The sequence below is a fragment of the Meles meles genome, chromosome 6 (genome assembly GCF_922984935.1).
Source record: "Meles meles chromosome 6, mMelMel3.1 paternal haplotype, whole genome shotgun sequence".
In the NCBI taxonomy this organism is placed as follows: domain Eukaryota; kingdom Metazoa; phylum Chordata; class Mammalia; order Carnivora; family Mustelidae; genus Meles; species Meles meles.
Window position 1 is genome coordinate 119,062,791 of NC_060071.1, and position 17,877 is coordinate 119,080,667.

At 50.8% G+C, this 17,877-nt stretch overlaps 1 protein-coding gene across 1 annotated transcript; it reads right to left on the reverse strand.

The window, feature by feature from the left end:
- Positions 1-3,493: 3,493 nt before the first annotated feature.
- ZFP36L1 (ZFP36 ring finger protein like 1) lies at positions 3,494-8,897 on the reverse strand. Its single transcript, XM_046008613.1, has 2 exons — positions 8,708-8,897; positions 3,494-6,289 (listed from the first exon to the last, which is right to left on the reverse strand). Exons 1-2 carry the CDS (start codon positions 8,762-8,764, stop codon positions 5,330-5,332), a joined length of 1,017 nt encoding a protein of 338 aa, XP_045864569.1. The 5' UTR covers positions 8,765-8,897; the 3' UTR covers positions 3,494-5,329.
- Between the last annotated feature and the right edge of the window lie 8,980 nt (positions 8,898-17,877).

Genomic DNA, 17,877 nt, shown 5'->3' on the forward strand with positions numbered 1-17,877 from the left:
GGACTTCTAGTGCCGCCTTGACCTCAAGAAAAGGCCAAGGTTTTGTCCTGTTTCCCAACTCTCGGGGTCCCTGCTTGTGCCCAGCAGACCAGAAACCGGCCTGAGAAGGCCCATCCGCAAGGCAGCCTGGGTAGTCTCCCCTGCCCCCTCCCCCTCTGAACTCAGGTGCTGTTTCAGGCAGTCCAGCCAGACGTGATTAAATGGTTGGCTACGTGCAGGGGAGTGAGATCCCAGGGGAAGAAGGGCACAGGGCCAACTCCCCAGGTGGCCCTGGGGCACCCTTTGCTCTGTTGATCATTAACAGAAGCCACCCCATGGCAGGCAGAGAAGGGGAAAGTCCAAGGGGGTGGCCTGCCCCTCCTCCCAGGCATTGTCCTCCAAACACGCCAACCCCAGGCCACATGCAACATGAGATCATGACACTGAAGGGGTGTGCGCAGAGTCATCTAATCTGACTGGATGCTTCTTGTGCCCCTACAGAGTCTCCAGGGACCCAGGGAGATGGGAACTGACTCTGGCCGATTTGCAGTTACTATACGCCAGGGACTGTGCCAAACGTACTCGGAACACCGGGCGGCGGCATGGTGAAAGGCAAGCAGGGAGCTGGCCTGCCTGTGTTCAGATCCCAACGCTGTGAGTTGTGTGACCAACTGGTGAACTTCTCTGTACCCCAATTTCTCCATATGGAAAATGAGAGACGTGCCTCCTCCGTGGGGTCCTGTGAGTACTTAGTGAGCTCACACGAAATTCTCAGACTACCTGACATTTTTGAAGAGCTGTCCCTGCTAACTTGATCCCGCGAACTTGTCCCTGTTCACTTGGTCATCAGTCACCTCTGAGGCACAGATGAGAAATCCAAAGTTGAGTCACCCGCCCAAGGCACAGCTGACACCAAGGGAGGTGGGATTCGAACCCAGGTTAAAAATTTCCATCTCCGGGGCGCCTGGGTGGCTCAGTGGATTGGGCCGCTGCCTTCGGCTCAGGTCATGATCTCGGGGTCCTGGGATCGAGCCCCGCATCGGGCTCTCTGCTCTGCAGGGAGCCTGCTTCCTCCTCTCTCTCTGCCTGCCTCTCTACCTACTTGTGATCTCTCTCTCTGTCAAATAAATTAAAAAAAAAAAAAAAAAAAATTTCCATCTCCTCTCGTCCTCCATGCCATGGAAACTTCCTCCTGCCATGACTCTCTCTGCCTCCTTGGCAACCAGGGCTTCATGATCCAATGGGCTGTAAAACCTCTCTCATGTCTGTTCCCTGCTCTCTCAAAGGCCCTCCTCTCACCAGAATGCTGATGAGCGGCATGTACCCCCCAACCTTCCCCCTGAAAATGAGGCTTCCTGGCCCGGAGAAGTAAGTCATTGCTCAGCAGCCTTTGCTGTTCCAAGCGAAGACCTGTACCCAAGCATCAGACCATGGGTTCCCAGGTCAACAGCCATGGAGGCCCTGCCCTGATGTGGGCCCCCAAACCAGAAATGCCCCAAAGTTGGGGACAGCAGGTGGGGAGGTAGTCCTTGTGCTCAAAGAACTTTGCTGACAAAGGCAGACTGGCCTTTCCTACTCCACTTCCCTTGGCAAAGGCCTTACCTCCAGCCACCCCTACCTGGCTCCTGTCCTCCCTGCTGTGGAGGAGCTCAGGGGATGGAGGTCTCATGCCAGCTCTGGGCTCCCACCTTCCTGGACCCCCACCAGCCTACAGCACAGGCTCGTTGCCAAGGCCCCTCCATCTTCTAACAGCCTGGAAGAAAGGGCCCAAAGTGTTCCTGATAGTTCCTTTCCCACATAGATTTGAACCTATCTCCTCCTCCACCTTAAAGACCTAGATGGCAAAAAACATCCAACATTGTGGTGATAACCATGTATAGGCCTGAGCAGCTGCAATCCCAGACTGTGTGTTTCCCACAGAGACACTCGGATGGGGCAAAGGGTCAAGGCTCGGGAATGGGGAGCTTCCCAAGGCCCTGGGAGCCTCCCCTTTCCTATACAAGTAATCCTTACTCTCCAGGAGTCAATGTTTCTACCATTGGGGGTCCCTTCTACCAAGGGACCGGCTCCAACAGAAGCCATTCTGGGGAGGTTGGTGGGTATTCTTTGCTCCCGGGAACCCAACCAGTGTCACCGTGAGCTGAAGAAAGAGAAAGATGTCTGCCATATGCTCATCTATGCCTCCCGGGAATGAGTTCAAGGTAAACAATTAAGTATCTTTTTGCCTTTAGTCAGTGAGATCATCACACGCCCCAACCACCACCACCACCCAACACACACACACACACCCTCACTCTCCTTCCCTCCTTCAGGGACAAGCAGCCTAGATTCACTCTAGTCCCAAGGAGGACTGCTTTTCCCCTACCTCCATCAGCATCCCCGGCCCTAGGAAAAGAGACCTTTTTTTCTCCCTCATGCATCTGCTCCCCAGTAGGAGCCTGCTCCCCAGGAAAGCAAAAGTTGACAGGGTAGGTAAGGTAGGTCATCCCAAGCCTCAAGGACAGCCCAGCCAATGTCTGCAACAGACCCAACTTCCTTTGGGGGAGGCCAGGTGGGGTCAGAGTGGAAAACCAACTTACTTTCCCCCACCCCCACCACTTACTGAGTACAAGGAACCAAAGGCTACCTCCAAAAGCAAAATCCATCTGGGCCTCTCCAAAAAGAACTGCTCTTAAGAACCAGACGCAGGGTCTTCGTTAGGATCCAGCCCAGCTAGCAGGCAAAACATCCCTTCAAAGTGGTCCTCTGACCTTGGTTGCAGTGCTTCTACCCAAGGGGACCCTGCTCTCCCCACGATGACAAGCCCCCTATTCTGTACAGCATCAAGGGTGTAACAAGACTCAGGTGGTGGGAACTCCTGAGGACTTCCTGTTATGACTGATGGGTTTAACAGCCACTTCCCCCTCCAAATACAGAATTGCATGTCAGCTCCAGGGAGAAACACCCCATCCCCAGGCCTCTGCCTTGGGCCCCTGATCATCCCAGATGCTCCTCTCCAAGCCCGCAGTGCTTCCTCATGCCCCCCCCCCCCCCCATAGGTGTTGAGAGGTTTGAGTTTCAGGTCAATTTCATGTGGGGGGAAATGAGCCTAGAGAAACACTCAAAAGAACTCACTCAAACCCAAACTGGCTGGAGTCCCATGTGCTAGGTTCCCCCTGCACCATTTTGGCACTCCAGGCACCACCCAAGGAATGAAGACCACAGACTGGTGAAGACTGGAAAAGCATGGGCCTCAAACTTTTCTGAGGCCTCCAAATCAACCCTCCAAGGGTGGCCCCTGTCAAGAACCAATACACTGGGAGGCTAATAGAGAAATTTGGGCTCCTTTGCAATAAATTTCCATCCCATCCCCTCTCCGCTGAAACTACCCCCATCAACAGGTATAGGTTGAGTTCTGAGGAGGAAGGAAAAAAGCAACCAGGGGCCCTCTTCCTCCCGAGCACCTGCATCCCTCACATGGACAAACCTATAGACAAAGTAAAACCACGAAGTAAGGCCAGCTTCACCATTTGTGTTTCTTGAAAAAAAACGGGGTTTATTGATTTTTAAACTGCAAATAGTCGTTACAAAAAGTTTTTTCTTTTAAATAAATTCACACAAAGAAAGAAATAGAAAGCGACGGTAGTGACCAGCAAGAGGAATAATAATTACATTCATCTTAATGTGTGTGCCAGTTCTGTTTGCATTAACCTTGGAAAACTCCAAACCTGGAATCCAGAACCTCAAATCTGCAGTCGGAATGTCTTGAGATGGGCACGTGGAAGTCAAAGGGTTTCTTTTTTTTTTTTTCCCTTTTAGAAGCCATACCTAAAAGTTGTTTTCCTTCTGTACTGTCACAGAACTTTGACATACATTCTCAGTCCTAGCTGTGAAAAGGCCTAAAGAAGAAGAAACTCAATTTGCAGTCCAACACAAAAGGGGGAAATTTCTAAAATAAATAATCCAACAGTTTTTTGCATTTTTTTAAATTAATTTTTCATTTTTTTAAAATAAAATAACCAAAAAAAGTGTAAAGTTACAAAAAAATGTCGTTGAAGAATAATATATTAAAACTGTGGAAAAAAAAGGAAAAAGACACGTCACAAAATTTTAAGATTAATATGAAGATCATAATTTAACATAAAAGAATATATTCTATGGATTTGTCATCCCGATAAATATGAACAAAATTAACAAAAAAAAAGCATAGTTTTGGCAATAAATACGTTTTGATAAGTTAAATAAGCTTTTTTATATTGATGTGCAGTGACAAGCAAAATTTTTGCTCTCCAATTTCTGAAAGTTATATGAAGTTTAAAACCCAGGGAAAAAAGCATGGCGTGAGTGCTCTAAGGATAGACCTACGGTATTCTAGAGCAAAAACCATTAAAGCTACTTCTACAGGAAATCGTTTTACACAGATATTGTATGTGGAATGAATACCATTAACTGCTCACCCCTTACATGTTTTTTTAGCTTTTCTCTCAGTTTTTTGTTATTTTTTTGTTTAAAGATGTCACATATGAACTGGGGAACTTTAGCACCAAAATCAAGTCTCTCATAGTCCATCTAGCTTCCCCATCCTCCCCACTTAAAAAAAAAAGAAAAAAAAAAAGAAAAAATTAAAATCACAAAGTCCCACTTATATCACAATCTTCATCCACTTTTTTCAATCTTCCTTCCTGTAGACCTACACGAACCCAGGCAAGATTAGTCAACAGAGGTTCAGGTCGGGAAGAAAAAGGTTTTGAATGTCAAGATAGGTTTCCCCAAAAACCCGAGTCTGGCAACAACTCTCCCAAAAGGGGTGTGGGGGTCATGGGGAGAGGGAGGAGGAAGTGTGTGGGAGGCTGAAGTAAGGGAAGGTGCAGTTGGGCCGCCAGTGGAGGGAGCTGCTGGTTCTGGGTCCCCTCCCCCTCCCCATGGGCAGAGGCTCTGGGAGGCCCACGGGTGCCCTCTGGCGCTGAAGAGGTAATGTAGTCACAGTGACAAAGTTAGATTACAAGGCACTAAAAATTGCTTCTGTAAACTGTTACTGCTTTTTCTTTTGTGATTTGGCACTTAAGGCTTAAGCCGAGGGGGAAAAAGGCATCTACTGACAAATATGGGACTTGTCTGTTATGCGTGGTAAGTGGGCTATAAAATCGAGGAGAGGGGGGTTTCAAGCCAGAGGAAGCTACTGACAAATTGACTTGTCCTTATGTTAGAGGGGAGGGTTAGGAGTGGGGGAGGGGGCATTCCAAGGTTGGGGGGAAAGGGGTTGAGCTTAACCTTGTTAATGCAGGGGTTGTAGGGAATCAGATGGGTAGGGAGGTGAGGGGAAGGAGTCTGGGCGGGGTGGAGTAGGCAGGGGGTCCCTCCCTACCCTGGTTTAGTCATCTGAGATGGAAAGTCTGCTGAAAATGGGCAGGCGTCTTGAGTTGTCCAAGGTGGGGGAATCAGAGCCACTGTGGCTGCTGCCGGAGCTGCTCTGATAGCCCTCCTGGTCCGAGAGAGAATCCTGAGGGCTGGGGGGAGAGTCAAACATGTGAGGGGATTCGGACATGGGCCGGAAGAGGAAGGTGGTTGGGGAGCCACCCCCAGGCAGCCCCATGCTAGGGGCAAAGAGGCTCGCCAGCTCCTGGCTGGAGAAAGCAAAGGGGTTATTGGTGCCATCTGGCAGGGTGGGTGAGCCCAGGAGGTCATCGGCACTCAGGATGGGGGGTGGGGTGATGGACGTGGGGCTGTCCAGCAGCCCCGTGGCAGCGGCGGTGGCAGCGGCACTGGGAAACCCAGCAAAGCTAAAGCTATGCTGGAGGCGGGGACGGTCAGCAGAGAGGTCCCGGGCCCCGGCCAGGGCACGGCGCTCCTCGGCGTTGTGGATGAAGTGGCAGCGGGGCCCATATGGGCAAAAGCCGATGGTGTGGAAGGTGCGACACAGCTCCGTCTTGTACTTGGGGTGACGGGTCAGACTTCGGAGCTCGTGGATGCCATGAGCGAACTGGCACTTGTCCCCGTACTTACAGGCGCCGTTCTCCTCGAAGGGACGGCACAGCTCCGTCTTGTAGCGGCTGGAGTTGACCTGGCCGCTCCCCGGCTGCTTTTGGGTGGGCAGCAGCCGCTCGCCCCCTTCTGAGAAAGAGCGGTCTCGGAAACGGCTGTCCCGAGAGCTCAGAGCTGGGGCCGGCTCGCCCTTGAGGCTGCTGAGGAGCTGGTTCTGGTGGAACTTGGAGCTGGGCAGAGTGACCGAGTGCCTCCGGGGGAAGCCCCCGCCGGCAGGGGTGCCCACCGCCTTCCTGTCCAGCAGGCAGCCCCCTGCACTGGGAGTACTGTAGTTGAGCATCTTGTTACCCTGGAGAGAAGAGAGGGAAGAGAGAGTGTGGTCAGTGATAAAGGCCATCCACCAGGGCCAAGAAAGGGACCGCTAAGGGTATCCCCCTCCACCAGCAGAAATGGCCCTTGTGTCTCTAAGGAACCATCGCTAACTCTGTCCTAGCAAGCCCCTCCCACTCTTCCTCCCACAGACCAGCCACCTACCTTTACTTTGGCCCCATACACAAGAAACCACAAAATCGCAAGCACTATGAAATTGTTACACATGCACCCTACTCCCTGCACACCCCTGGAACGTGCCCCCGTATCCTGTCACCAAAGGTACCACGCTGATCCACAAAATCTAGATTCCTCAGCTCAAAATATCTCACCCAACTCAGACTTCTCTAGATTCCCCTTCCCCCTAACAGGTAAACCTCAGGACACTAGAAGGACCTCCCTTTTAATCAATCCCTCCTTCACTGACACTAGACACTACACCACACACACACCCACACACATGACCTGGCCTAACACTCTCAACTTCCTTCTTCAGAAGTGTTCCCTTCCTTTGGCAACAGGTTTCCAGACTGCCTTTGCTTTATCTTGCAGAGAGGAGGAGGAGAGGAAGAGGGCAAGAAAAATCCCAGGTCAGGGGTGGAGGGTCCCGGCCAGGAGCACAATGGGTTTCCTAAAAACAAAATTCACTGCCCCATGCTTGGGAAGGGGTGTCTTCTACAGTGATCTCCCCACCATTCTCAGCCTACCCACCCCACCCCCTCCCTCCACTGGGAAGATGCCTTTGCAGTTAGTCTTCTGGCTGCAAGGGCAGGCGTGGATAAGAGCGCCAGTGTTTAATCTTTAACGCAAAGCTGCAGGTGGGAAGGGAAAGGAAGGCACCACATCCCCCCACCCGCCTCCTAGTCAATAGTGGATTTGGGGGGAGGGAAGCAGAGCCATCACAAACAGGTTTCTGTTCCAATGGGCCCCTGGTCACCTGCCCAATCTGCACCCAAGATTTGGAAAGGGTGCAAGCCGGGGATCTGGGAGTTGGCTCCCAGCCCATGTGGGTGTCATTGTGCAAATTCTAAAGTTGGTCCCTTAGGATCAGCTGCAGGGGATCGGGAATCTGTAACACCAACCACCCCACGGAGCGGATTACAGGAACCAAGTTGAGAGCCGGTTCCCAACAATAAGGTTCATTTAAAAACTCCTGCGGGGAGGGGGGTGGGTTGCAGAGGGCGAGAAAAAAAGAGAAATAGATCAAAGAGCGAGAAAGCCGGGAAAAGAAGGAAGTGCTGGAAAGCTCAGGGAGCCGCCAGGGCAACTGGAGTCTGGGAAAGCGCAAGGAGGGAAGGAAGCTGAAATTCAAACTTTTTTCATGTTGCTCTTCAGCTCCTCGGCGTCCCTGCACCCCAGCCCTGCAGCCCTGGGGCCCTGGCAGCTGGGCCGACTGGAGAAGCAAGCTGAGAAAAGAGAGCGACATGACCCGACGTGTTTAAAAGAAGGCAAAACACTTTAGCAATTAAAAGTAGCCTAGCAGCTCCCTGCTCTCAAATTGGAGAGAGGGGGCAAAAATAATTTAACATCCATAGGCTTTTGCTATATACACTCAAACTGCACTCCTGGAACATTTAGTGTTTAAAACCAGCTTTTTTTTCTTTTCCACACCAGGCTGGCAATCTATACCACTTAAGGAGGCCCCATTAAATCCTTCCTCACAGAGCCCCTTGAGCTCATCAGGCCGGCATTTTGTTGTCGAGGCCCCCCACTCTCTTGGAAAACAGGTAACCGGGTCAACCCCAGTCCCATTTTCACCCCAAAGTTTTCACCACCCCAAAGGCTAGCACAGAAGGAAGCCTGACCGCGCTGGGGCAAACTGAAGCCCCACTGCAAACCCGTTCTGCAACATCCTTTTGAATCACAACTCTTGGCCTTTTTCTCGCACATTCCCAGCCCTTCCACATCAGTGTTGGAAATCTCCCAGCAAAACGTCCTCCCGAGACTCAACTTCCCCAAAGGGCGCCCCTGCTGACCCCACAGGCTGACAGTGTGGCTGGAGAGACTCGAACCCCCTTCCGGCAGCAGCGAGACCCGGAGCGCGACCCGAGCAGATCAGCGAAACCCGGCTCAAGCAGCCCATTAGGGACGACAGAACCACCGCAAGACTGCCCCAGTCCGCCAATGCCCCGCGCCCCCCGGGCAGCCCCGCCACTCCAACTTCGCCCCCCAATCTCTGATGTCCAAATTCCTATGCAGTCGCCGCGAAGACCTGATGAAACTCAGGGTGGAAAGGAGAGAGCCAAATTCCTTTAAACTGGGGGGGAAACGAGGCAGAAAAAACAGCCATCGCGCCTCCCCTCCTCTCTTCCCTGCCTATCAAGACCTGAACTTTTAGGGGTTCTTTCTTTAAGCAGAAAAGAAAAATTTGAGAAGCAAATCCTCCGCCCCAGTCTACCTTGCATAAAACTTCGCTCAAGTCGAAGATGGTGGCAGACATGAGGGTGGTGGTCATCCTGGGCGCTCGCACGGGGCAGGGACGGGGATCTGGTGTGTCGCGAAGGTCTCGGTGCGGGGAAGGCGCAGCCTCCGGCTCTCCGGTCTGGAGTCCCACACGCCTACTCCCGGCGCCCCTCGCCTTTCTGACTCTCCCCGCCGCGGCCCGCGAAGCCCAATTTATAAAGTTCAGATTTGGTGGGCCGGGGGGGGGGGGGGGGGGAGGAGCTTTAAACTTATTTAAATGAGGAAGAGGAGGGGAAAAAAAAGTTGATTGACACTGAAGTTGAATCAGCCATGCGGTCAAACTCGGGGAAAAAAAAAAAAACTTTCAAAAGGAAGAAGGGGGAGGGGAAACGAGGAAAGAGCCTAAGAAGAAAAAAAAAAAAAACGACTGGGAGTCGCACACAACTTTTTTTCTTAAAGAGGAAAAGTTTCGAGTCCTCTCGCTCGGCTACCCCGCGCTTGGGGCGCCCCTCTCTGGGGCCGCGCGGCGCGAGGGGGAGGGGCGCGCCCCCCTTTGTCAGGCTGCGAGCGCGGCTCTGTGACATCACTCATTCCACCCTCTTCGGGGTTCTTGTTTTTGTGTTGTTTTTTTGTCGGGCAGGAAGGCGGGCTCGACTTTCTCTTTTTGCAAGCGGGAGCAGAAGGCCGTTCTTAGAGCCCGGGCTGCGGTTTCCATCTTGAGCAGATCTCCCCTGAAACTTCTCCAAGTGCCCCCCATAACTTGACTCGTTTCCCGAATTCTCTTCCTCATTCGGCTGGGCCAACCGGGCAGGGCCAAGAGATCGGGAATTTGGGACGCACAGAGCATTCAGGTCTAGGGGTTTCGGGGTGTTTTTTTTTTCTCCCCTAGACGTGGCGGAGGTAGAGTGGTGGGTGAAACTAGGAAGACTTTTTCCCGGGAGAGGATCCGGCTCCGCCTGGCGAGCGCAGCAAGATTTCGCGCGCCGCACGCGTCTACACTCTCCTGCGCTTTGCAGCAGGACTGGCTGGAGGGGGAGCCGCGGAAAAGCCCACCTCCCGGGAGGATTGCTTGTTTGTTTAACAGGCCTGGGAGTGGGATTTATTTCACGCACAAGTTTTTCATAAAGAAAACCCGAACCCTCACGAATGCCCTTTCCAGTCCGCCACCCTCCCGCCCAATTAAAAAAAAAAAAATCATTAACGCACCAATTTCCACGCGCGCTCTGAACTAGGGGGCATACACATAGACACACACCCCTAGACACTTGAACAATGAAAAAAAGTTACTTTGGCAAGAATGAAGTTAAAGAAATGGGGGAGGCGACACTTTCAACTTCTTGTTGCTTCTCCCCCGCCCCCACGGGAACGGAACATATGGCTTGTCACGCTGCGCTGTTTTGGCGGGGTGGGGGGGAGGAGGGTAGCAGATCCTCGAAACCGAAAGCCCCCTCCCCAATAAATTACTCCTTTAAGATTGTTATATATTTACTGTGAGGTTCGCATGCCTCTCCATCCACCCAAATACAAAGTTGTTAACGTGTCGCCCACGGCCCCCGCCCGGGTGCTGGAGCGAAAACCCAGGCGGAAATCGCGGGGCTATGTTTCTTTCCTATTTCCCCGCGTGCCCGGCCGCCTCCTCAGCCCTCGCACGTTTCTTCCCAGCACTCGAGGCCGCCGGGTCTGTTATGAAACCCCGAGCGCTGAGTGGCTAAGAGCGGGTTCCATTGCGATGTAATTAGGTCACCCCATTATGAGCACGTTTCTTTGGAAAGGACAGGGCGGGCGGAGCAGAGCGCTCGAGTCGCGCTCTCACCACCACCACCCACCCACCCACCCACACACGCATTTTTATTACATTTCTGATGTATTCGTCAACCTCCGAGCAGACCCAGTGAAACCTTCCAAATCACAACGAAAGGAACCGGTTGTTTTTCATCTTTCAGAAACACACAACTTCTGGCTGCAGCCACGAATCTACGCAATCCCAGCCCGGTCTGCTGTTATATGGCCCCTCTGACTTAAACTGATGACGGCCCCCATTTTTAACCTAGCTGCTGCCCCTTGCCTTTCCTTCTGCTGCTCTCCAGCCTCCTGTTGCTTTCCCCCGCCCCCAGCCCCGTTCCCATTTTTCAGCTTTTCTTGAAATCTGGCCAGCGCCAGAAAGGGAAATAACTTCCATCCACCTTAATTTAAATCATTCAAGTGTAAGTTTCTTTCTTAAAGGGGTGTTTGCTCGCTCCTTTCCCCATGCTCCCCCTCCAAGGGTGGGGTGGGGGGCATCGTGCAGCTTCTTGGTGATGAGGTAATGAGTTCCAGATTTCAGGACAGAGCAGGCTGCGTGTTAAAACCACAATGTTAGTCTGCGTCCTGATGTGAAGCTATTTCGTCTTTTTATCTCCCTCCCCCTCCCACCACCAAAAAAGCCCCATTGGTCTTTAACTCTGGAGGGTTCGCGAAGCTCTGCTGGGGGGAACGGAGGAGGGGTGGAGAAGCGAGGGAGAAGGGGGCCCCGGAGCGGGTGGGGCCGCCTTCCCGGCCCCAGGCCGGGCCCGCACCCACTGTCCCCCCGCGGCTACAAGACCAGCCAGAAGTATCGTCACGAGGCCCCAGCGCCGCAAGCTAGCGAAAAAGTCTTTATTCTTTTTTTTTTCTTTTTCTCCCCCTATTCCCACCCCACCCCCAAAGAGAGCGCCGATTCCTCGAATTTCCTCCGCTTTTCCAACTCCCGGCCGCCGCTCCCCTCCCCCGCTCCCGGGGCGCGGGCTCGGCGGGGCGGCGGCCTGGCCCGCTCGCTCCGGAGTTGTTTACCGGCCCCGCCGACCCACCGAGTTTGTTCCAGCTCCCAGAGCCTGTCTCTATAATTAAACTCTTTTTTAATTGTCGGGTTGAAACGTCATTTCGGGGACTTTCCAAGGGTGAGGGAGCCGCGGGGAGGGAGCGAGCCTCCTTAACCCTTCGCTGACCCGGCGGGCCGGGGAGACGCGTCCAGCCGGGCCGAGGTGGGCTGGGAGTCCGGGGACCGGACTCGGCCCGCCCCGGACGGACGTGCTCTGCAGGTGCCCGAAGGCGGCGAGGATGGCCGCCAGCCCCGACCGCGGCAGGAAGCCCGGCGAGAGCCGTGCGCCTCCCTCCCCGCCTCCTTTTCGAGGCAGTAGGCGCTCGGGTTCCTAACTCGCGCCGGGTCTGGAGAGGCCGCCCCTTCACCTGCACTGCCGCTTCCGACCGGGAGGCGGTTGCCCGGGTCCTCCGTCCCAGGCCCCACTTCCGGGCCCTCCTGGCTCCCTTGCAGCCGATATCCTCGCGAGGAAGGCCTAGCCAGGTACTTTTGGCTTGGGGGTGTTAGGTTTCGTTCAAGGAGAAAAGTGAAAGTCCTCGGAATGAGGGTGGCGCGACGGACATATTCATGGGCCAGGCTGGACCGTGGGCGCAGCCCGCAGCAGGTGAGAGAGTGAGGCACCAGGCCCCCAGCAGGCCAGGCCTTGGTCACTGTCACCAGCGCCCTTCAAGGCACCGCTTCCTGGGATCCCCTCCTGGCTCTGGTTGCAACACAGACCCTGCCATCCTAGAGCCCTTCGGCTTCAGGTCATTTGTACAAAGCCCCAGATAGATTCATCGGATTGGGTGCCCTCCACCCCCCAGCTTCTGCTGCCTGAGACCCTGGGACAGCTGCAAGGTCTCTGGATTAGAGGGAGAGGGAGTGTGGCCAAGTGTGGCCTGAGAGTTACCTGGTTTAGAGTTCACCTGTAGTACCTGTGGAATGCATGTTCCTTGGCTTGGCCCCGGGCCCAGTGAATCAGATGCTCTGGGTGGGGTCAGGAATCTGCATTTTTAGTGATTTCCTGCTAGTGACTCGGATGTTAAGGTTTGAGAATCAGTGGTCCAAGACTTTGACGTTGGGCCATCTGGATCCAAATCTTGGCTCTGCCATTTTATAGCTGTGCGGCTTTTCAAGACCATGACCAAATCCTCTGTTTCCTCATCTTTAGAATATGGATAATAATGCTGCCTAAAATTGGCAGATAAAAAAGTGCTTAGTTTCAGGCCTACCAGAACCCTTTTATACGCCTAGCCATTGTATGTAAACTAAACCATTCTTGGGGCCTTACTACACCACAAAACCCCTTTGGGGGAGTATTTCCTTTGCAAAAGGATTCTTCAGTGTAAACCTCCATGAGATGGTCAGCTAACACCTTTGACCACTGCCTGGGCCTGCCTGGGGACACAAGCAAGCCCATGAGTTCTGAGCCACCTAAACTTTGATGGGAAGCCCAACTATGCTGGCCAGTCACCAGATGCACAACCAAGAGCAGGTCCCTTAGCCTCTGGGATGGTGGGGAAGGCTACCCTCTCCCAGCCAGTGCTTAGCTCAGACAGCCCCTTGCCCTCCAGTCCTCTCAACTGGGGCAGTTGCTGGTGGTTGCTGCACACCCCTCCCTGGGGCTTTGCTCAAGAGGTTCCTTCTGCTGGGACTTCAGGCAGCTCCTTGAGCAGGCAAAGTGACTCTCTCTCCCAGTGGTGCCACTTCAGACTTCAGCTGCATTTTGTGGGAATTAATATATTTATTCCCACTGGACTAGAAACTCCTTGAGGATGAGGGCAGCTCTACCTGGGCCTCAGGAGTAGATCCCAAGTAGGTACACAATACATTTTTCAGTCGTTACTGAACCTTGCTATTGACATTTGGCAGTGGGAGTAGAAGGATCGCAGAGATTCCAGCAGTGGCAGAAAGGGAGGGCTTGGGCTCCGCCGCAAGGGGACATGGCAGCCTTAGCACTGGGAGGCTCCGTTGGCCAGAGCTGGTCATTCAGGGAGTCTGGGCTTCTGCAGCTCACCCAGGGAGGGAATGTTCTGTGCAGCTGTTTAGAGGTGACAGAGTCTAATGGAATGAGTACTGGTCTAGGAGTCAGGACTCTCGGATTCTAGAGCTCCTTTGCTTCATTCAGTAGGTCATTCTCTACTCTGGGCTTCCCTATTCTGCTCTGTAGATGGAGGGTGTTGGACTGGACAGGTGGTGTTCAAACAGCACTCTGAGCAGAATTATCTGGGGAGCTTTTAAAACTATACAGAAGCCCTGTCCCACCCCATCCCACCCCAGCTCCGAAGATTCCACTATGTTGTAGAGTGAGGCCCAGCGTCCGTATCTTCGAAGCTCCCCTGATGATTCTTTTATGAAGCCAGAAACACTGGATTTGTTTATTTTAGGGCAGTCGTTCCCAACCAGGAATGATTTCGCCCACCCCAGTAAACATTTGGCAGTGTCTGGATACATTTTTGGTTGTCACTGTTGGGGGAAGGAAGGTTGGTGCTATTGGCATCTAGAAGGTAAAGTTCAGATATCCTGCTAAACAGCCACACAGTAGCCCCCCAACAAAATGTATCTGGCCCAAAATGTGGGAAAGCTAGTTTTAGAGGTTCTTTTCAACGCCAAGATTCCTGTGTACTTAGTTAGGCTCTATCCCTGCTCTCCCTCCAACCCCCCCCCCCCTCCTTAGGGCACCCTGGTGATCTTTTTCAAAACCTAGATCTGATCTTGTGTTACACTTGCCTAAAACCCTTGGCTGCCCATCCTTTTAAAATAAAACTGTACCCTCAGTCTAGCAGAATCTGACCCTCTTACAGTTCCAGCCTGGGCTTTCATACCCCTCCCTCCCCATCACCACCTCTCCCACCCCTCAGGGCACTCCCTGTGTTCTGGTCAGTTTCAGATGAAAATGAAAGATACTTCCTTCTGCCCCAGGGCCTTGATACTTGCTATTTCTTCTATCTGAATTGACCTTCCTTAGGCCCAAGTAAGTTCTAAAATCATCCTTTAGAATCCAGCTCAATCATCACTTCCTCAACCATTCTTGGCATCTGCCTCCCCCCAACAAGGCAAGTTATCTTCTCTCTTATGTCCTCATTGCCATGTTCATTTCCTTCAGAGTAGTTGTATCAGTTTATGAGTATATAATCATTCCTATAACATACTTTTTTTTACTTTTTAATTTAACATACAGAAAAATTGACCTATATTTGGTGTACAGACATATAGCATCAGTAGATTCATGGAAACACCACCGTGATCAGGAAACAGAACAGCTCTATCACCCCCAAAAACCTCCCTCATGCTATCCCCTTGTAGTCATGCCCTTCTCCATCCTTTAGTCCCCAACCATTGATCTGTTCCCTATACTGTCATTTCATCTCTTCCAGAATGCCATGTAAGTACAATTGCATAGTATGTACAATTTCACACATCATTCCTTTCAGATTTATCCCTGTTGTCACATGTATCAAGAGTTCATTCCATTTTATTGACGAATGCTGTTTCACTGTATGGGTGCACCATTGTTTATCCATTCACCTGTTGAAGAACACTGGATTATTTCCAGTTTGGGGCCATTATGAATAGAGCTGCAGGAAACATTTGTGTATAGATTTTTGTGTGAACACAGTGCCTATTTCTCTAGGGTAAATAAGTAGGAGTGGGACTGCTGGGCCAAAGGGTAAGCGTATGTGGAAGTTTATAAACAACTGCCAAACTGTTTGCCAGTGGATATACGTTATGCATCTCCAACAGCAATACATGACAGTTTCCAATTGCTTTGCATCCTCACCAACACTTCTAAGTGTCAGTCATTCCAATAGGTGCATAGTGGTATTAATTTGCATTTCATTCCTGACTAAGGATGTTAAATATCTTTTCCTGTGTTTATTTGCCATCTGTATGTCCTCTTTGGTAAAGTATCTGTTCAAGTCCATTTGTCCATTTTCTAACTGGGTCATTTATATTCTTATTATTGAGTTTTGAGAGTTCTTTATATATTCTGGTACCAATTGCTTTGTGGGATAGGTAATTTGCAAATATGTTCTTCATTCTGCGCCTTATTGTTTCATTCTCTGAGCAAAATATCTTTCAGACAACAGGGGAAGTTTTTCATTTCAATGAAGTTTAGTTTTTCAGTTTTATCTTTCGTGGATGATGCTTTTAGTGACCCGTCCAAGACTCATTGCCTGATCCTATGTCGTTAAGAGCCTGTCTTCTTCTGAAGTTTAATAGTTTTATGGTTTTTTAAATAGTTTTATGTTTTACACTTAGATCTTAGATCTATGATCTATTTGGAGTTAATTTTTATAAACGATGGGAAATTGAGGTTGAGATTCATTTTTTTTGCCTTTGCATGTCCAATCCCAACACTGTTTATGAAAGAGACTATCATTTCTCCATTGAATTGTTTGTGCCTGTCCAAAAATCAATTTGCTATCGTTATATGGGCCTCTTCATTCTGTTCCATTGATCTGTGTGTTCATTCCTTTGCCAGTGTTGCACTGTCTTGGTTATTGTAGCTTTATGGTAAGTCCTAAAATCAGGTGATGTAATTCCTCCCAGTTGATTTGCATTTTTCAAAATTGTCTTACCTACTCTAGTTGCGTGCCTTTTCATATAAGTTTCAGAATTAGCTTGTCTATATCTACAAAAAAAGTCATGCTGGGAATTTTATCAGAATTGCGTTAAATCTATATATCAATTCAAGAAAAAATGATGTCTTTGCTGTGTAGAGTCTTCTAACCCTCATACATGGTATGTCTACTTATGTCTTTGATTTCTTTAATTGGTGTTCTGTAGCTTTTAACATATAAGTCCTATACATGTTTTGTTAGATTTATACCTAGTATTTCCCCCTTTGTAGAAATTATTATAATATTTCTCTAAATTTCAGTTTCTAATTCCTCATTACTAGTTTGCAGGAAGACAGTTTCGTGTGTATTGGCCTTGTATCCTTTGATCTTAGAAAAGTCACTTCAGTTGTAAGGTTGTTTTGTGGGTTTTTTTGTAGATACCTTGAGTTTTGTTTTTTATGTGTTTGTTTGTTTTGAGAGAGACAGAGCAAGAGCATGCACGTGAGCAGGGGCTGGGGCAGAGGGAGAGGGATAGAGAGACTCTTAAGCAGTCTCCACACCCCGCACAGAGATTTAAGGTCATGACTGAGCAGAAGTGAAGAGCCGGACATCTAACCATCTGAGCCATCCAGGTGCTCCTATGTGTTTGGTTTTTTTTAACATAGACAATTATGTTATCTGCAAGTAGGAACAGCTTAATTTCTTCCTCTCCAATCACATCCATTCCTTTTCTTTTTCTTGCCTTATTGCCCCATCCAGAATTTATGGTATAATATTGGATGGGCATAATGGGAGTGGATACCTTCACCTGATCCCAATCTTAGGCGAAAGCATTCCGTCTTTGACTATTGAGTGCAGCCTTAGTTGCCAGTGTTTTTATTTTTTTAATAGGCATTTACCTTTTGGACATTCCCACGAGGATTATGCTCCATGAGAGAGCAGTCTCTCTGCTCTCAACTCACCCCGCATTGCCTAGAACAGGACCAAACACACAGTAGGCTCTCCGGAAGTGATTCTCTACTTAATGACTTAGCCAGCCATAACCGCTGCCCTTATGACAGACGGCAGAGGGACCTGGCTGAGCATTCAGACATCATGAAGAATAATCTTACAATAAATACCCCAGTGGATCCAGCAAGGTCTCAGCCCCATCACCTTGACTGCTTGAAGCTGCAGCCCACGTGCAGATCGGCTTTCTAGCAAGCCCTAGTGTGGGGAAGTCCTGGTCATTGATGAGAACTAGGTGACTGCAGGACCATGATTATTCCAGATTGAGAGCATTCCATTCCCAAAGGGAATTTAAACAAAAAGCTCTCAGCTCTGAAAAACAGGGGCTTTCAGGGTAAAGAGTCACACTGCTCTGAAATCTTGGGCCCTCAGACGGGTGGGGTTGTTTCGCTAAATTTATTTCAGCCGCTTATAGAAACACAAGAGGGAAGGCGGGTGCAGGGGGGATGGCTGCTTGCACACCAGCCCTGGCTCTGGAGTATTAATATCTGCCGGGTCAGGCTTTTATTTGGGTTTTGTTTCACCTTTGGGGGGTGGGGAAGCAGGCAGGCAGCAAGCAGGAATATCTCGCAGCTGCACAGCTTCTGAGCTGTGGTCTCCTACCTTCCTCCTGGTGTCTTCCGCAGCAGGCCAAACCTGGCCCCCTCCCACCGCCCCTTAGGGGGCCTCTCTACCCACTGAACACCAAGCAGTCTCATCCAGGCACCTTGACCTCTGCTCTTGTCCCACTCCCGGAAGGGGTCTGAGCCCCCCCGCCCCCCGAGAGAGAGAGAGATT